The sequence below is a fragment of the Octopus bimaculoides genome, chromosome 25, assembly GCF_001194135.2.
Source record: "Octopus bimaculoides isolate UCB-OBI-ISO-001 chromosome 25, ASM119413v2, whole genome shotgun sequence".
Lineage (NCBI taxonomy): Eukaryota > Metazoa > Mollusca > Cephalopoda > Octopoda > Octopodidae > Octopus > Octopus bimaculoides.
Window position 1 is genome coordinate 5794599 of NC_069005.1, and position 3149 is coordinate 5797747.

Consider the following 3149-nt stretch of genomic DNA (forward strand, 5'->3'; position numbering starts at 1 on the left):
AAAAAAAAAGAAAGCCTATTGTTTTTTACGGGGAAACAATAGTGGACTTTGACGAAGTGAGTCAGCTTTAACAAATACTAAGCAAAAAAAAAAAAATGAGATTGAGGAGCGAAGGGAGAAACCGCAATAAATTATTTCGCTACGAGATGCGTATTATTGCTATTTAATGGGGTGGGGGTCAACTATCACCCTCTCATCTCTAAAAGTCGTGCCTTTGTTCCAATGTAAAAAAAAAACATAATGTTGAACAAAATCCATGGTAATATTGGTTCCAATTAAGCTTTAGTCTGAATTCGAATTTCGTCATAGGGGTTTCCATGAATCTTCAAAAGGGTAATCAGAGGAAACCTGGTCCATGTGTGTTGTGCTGGATGCTCCACCGACTGGGTGGTGCATTTGGTTGTAATCTTCAAGCAGAGTTTGTACCCCATTCCACATTTGCCCAGAGGCAGGTGTCACAATATATAGAAAGTTGAATTGCAAGGGTTGTGGTCAGGAACATTGGTAAGGGCATAACAGGTGCAGGTTTGGCTGTGTGGTAAGAAGCTTGCTTCTCAACCACATGGCTCCAGGTTCCATCCCACTGCGTGATACCTTGGGCAAGTGTCTTCTACTATAGCCCTGGGCTGACCAAAGCCTTGACAACCAGTGCTGATGTGTTCATGTTCCTGTAACTTAATGGTTCGGCACCAGAAACTGATAGAATAAGTACCAGGCTTTAAAAAAAAATTAAGTACAGGGGTTGATACATCTGACCAAAAAATTCTTCAAAGCAGTACCCCAGCATGGCTGCAGTCTAATGACTGAAAGAAGTATAGGATAAAAGATAACTCTTGGTTTGTCATAAGCTTTTGTATTATGGTCAGAGCAGGTTTTGGGTGCAAAAGTGATCGGTACTAATGCATAGTCTTCATCACCCAGAAGACCTGGTGTTGTAATCTTATGGGGACAGAGTGGAAGGCTGCCAGACTGGTTCCACGGCAGAAATCCCAGTTACGATACATACAGGAGACGGAGACATTTGAGGGACTTTCTTCTCAGAGAAGTAAAGAGGAAAGTGACAACAATAAAGGCAAACAACAACAGCAGGTACCATCTGTCGAAACATAAGGAGGTGCTAGAACGGAAGAAATCGTCTCATTCTCTGTGTTGTAATTATTGAAGAGATGATGAAAAGGTTGGTTATGACTTTAAGTGTCCTGGGTATGACTCAAGGCTGCATCTGGTAGTTGAGCCCTGGTTTGGGAATTTCAGGGTGTTGAGGAATGTGGGACCACTTCCTTGCCACTGTTGTTCCCAGGTCTACTCTGACCAGGAGCAGTAGCACCTGACAGGTTCCCAGTTATGGGGTAATTACCATTTTATGGAAGAAACTTCAAACAAAAAAAAAACCTCACTGTTCTGTGAGTGCCTTGGAAAAGGAAAAAGCCTGGAGAGTTAATCTGGACAGTATATCAAAGAGGAGAATTGCCTAAGTGGTCTAGTGCTCTCTTTGCCATCCTTCTAGCAACTCCAGGTTGGTGGAGGTTTCCAGCTCTGTAAAGAAGTTCACTAAGGAGAAGGCTGGTCTCCACAGCCATCTTAGCCCAATGAGCCACTGTGATCAGATCTCCAAGTCTAAAGAATGAAACTGGTTTGTGCAGAGTGACTCTTACTTTAAAACCACCAGATGCAAGCAGGAAGCAAAGTCCTGCAGCAATGGAGAAGTGGCAAAATCAACAGGTACTGCATGGTGCTGACAATTACAGCCCCAACTCCACATGTAGATGGACTCTTTCTTCCTCATAATCTTTGGACATGAAGAACTGCCATCTTCATCATGAAGAGGCTGAATACAAGATATCGAAGAGTCTCTGCTTACAGCATGGAGCAAACCAAAAACAGTGACCAACTGCGTTATTCCATCTTGCCCTGTCAAAAGCATCATTCGAGCGTGGTTGTTACCTGTGCTGCCTGACTGGCTCCCGTGCCGGTGGCATGTAAAAAGCACCTACAACACTCTCGGAGTGGTTGGCGTTAGGAAGGGCATCCAGCTGTAGAAACCTTGCCAGATCAGATTAGAGCCTGGTGCAGCCTCCTGGTTTGTCAGTCCTTAGTCAAACTGTCCAACCCATGCCAGCATGAAAAGTGGACGTTAAAAGTGACCGATAGAATAAGTATCAGATTTAAAAGGGGGAAAAGAAGTACTGGGATCGAATCTTTCGACTACAAATTCTTGAAGGCGGTACCCCAGCATGGCCGCAGACTGTTGGCCGAAACAAGTAAAAGATAAAAGAATATGTATATGTACACAAACACACAGACACACACACATACATAACATTGTTTAACCCTAGGTAAATTCTGATCAAGCAAACCTGTGATAAAAGTCATCCAAACTATTTCAATCCCGTCTTAAGTTTTATTCCATTTTTTTAGACATAATAATATATCTCACCTTATATTACGTAACATGTCTGTCTTTTCCCCACCTATTTTTAATTTGGAAAACGAGAAGGTATTATTTCAATGAATATCGGAATTAAGCGGGTTTTTTTTAGCAGTTTGGTACAACAACGTGCAGTATCTATCGTTGTTACTCGTATAATTAATAGTTACTCGTGAATGGGGGCGGTGTCAGACATGATGAGACGAAGCCATGTGTTTTATTATCTAGGACGTAATTAAGAAACTGAGAAGAGTGGTTTTGTTGTTATTAGCCCTAGGTAGGTAATCTATGAATAAACAAACCTACCACGATCATAAACATTCTAGCTGCGATCTCCCGTCTATTTTATTTTTATTTTCTCTGATTTTCAAATACATTTGCATCCAGGTTTATACTATCAAGTATATCCATTTTTTTTTTTTTGAGGAATCAAGGTAGTGATTTAAGGTAAATTTAACTGCCATTTCTAACAGTGTTCAGCAGGCATGAGTAACCTTTTCCGAGAAGCGGGTCGGAGGAGACGTGTCTCATCAAGAGGCGGGCCGCTGTATTAAAATTATTGAATGTAATTTTTTGTTTTAAGGCTTGCCATTCAAAAAATCCCGTGGGCTGAAATTTGTCAAGTCATTGGAAATGGCCATTGTTTGGTATTATCTAAGACACGTAAGGCGGGCGAGCTGGCAGAATCGTTATTACGCCGATCATAGTGTTGTGTAGCGGC

General features: G+C 41.7%; 1 protein-coding gene across 1 annotated transcript in view; it reads left to right on the plus strand.

Annotated features, from left to right (window-relative positions):
• The window catches only part of LOC106879256 (alpha-2-macroglobulin receptor-associated protein), a 12889-nt gene that overhangs the window by 2610 nt on the left and 7130 nt on the right, over positions 1-3149 (plus strand). Inside the window, exon 3 of the mRNA XM_014928753.1 lies at positions 3012-3091. Within this exon, the coding sequence (XP_014784239.1) occupies positions 3012-3091 (80 nt within the window). The remainder of the gene's footprint in view (positions 1-3011; positions 3092-3149) is intronic.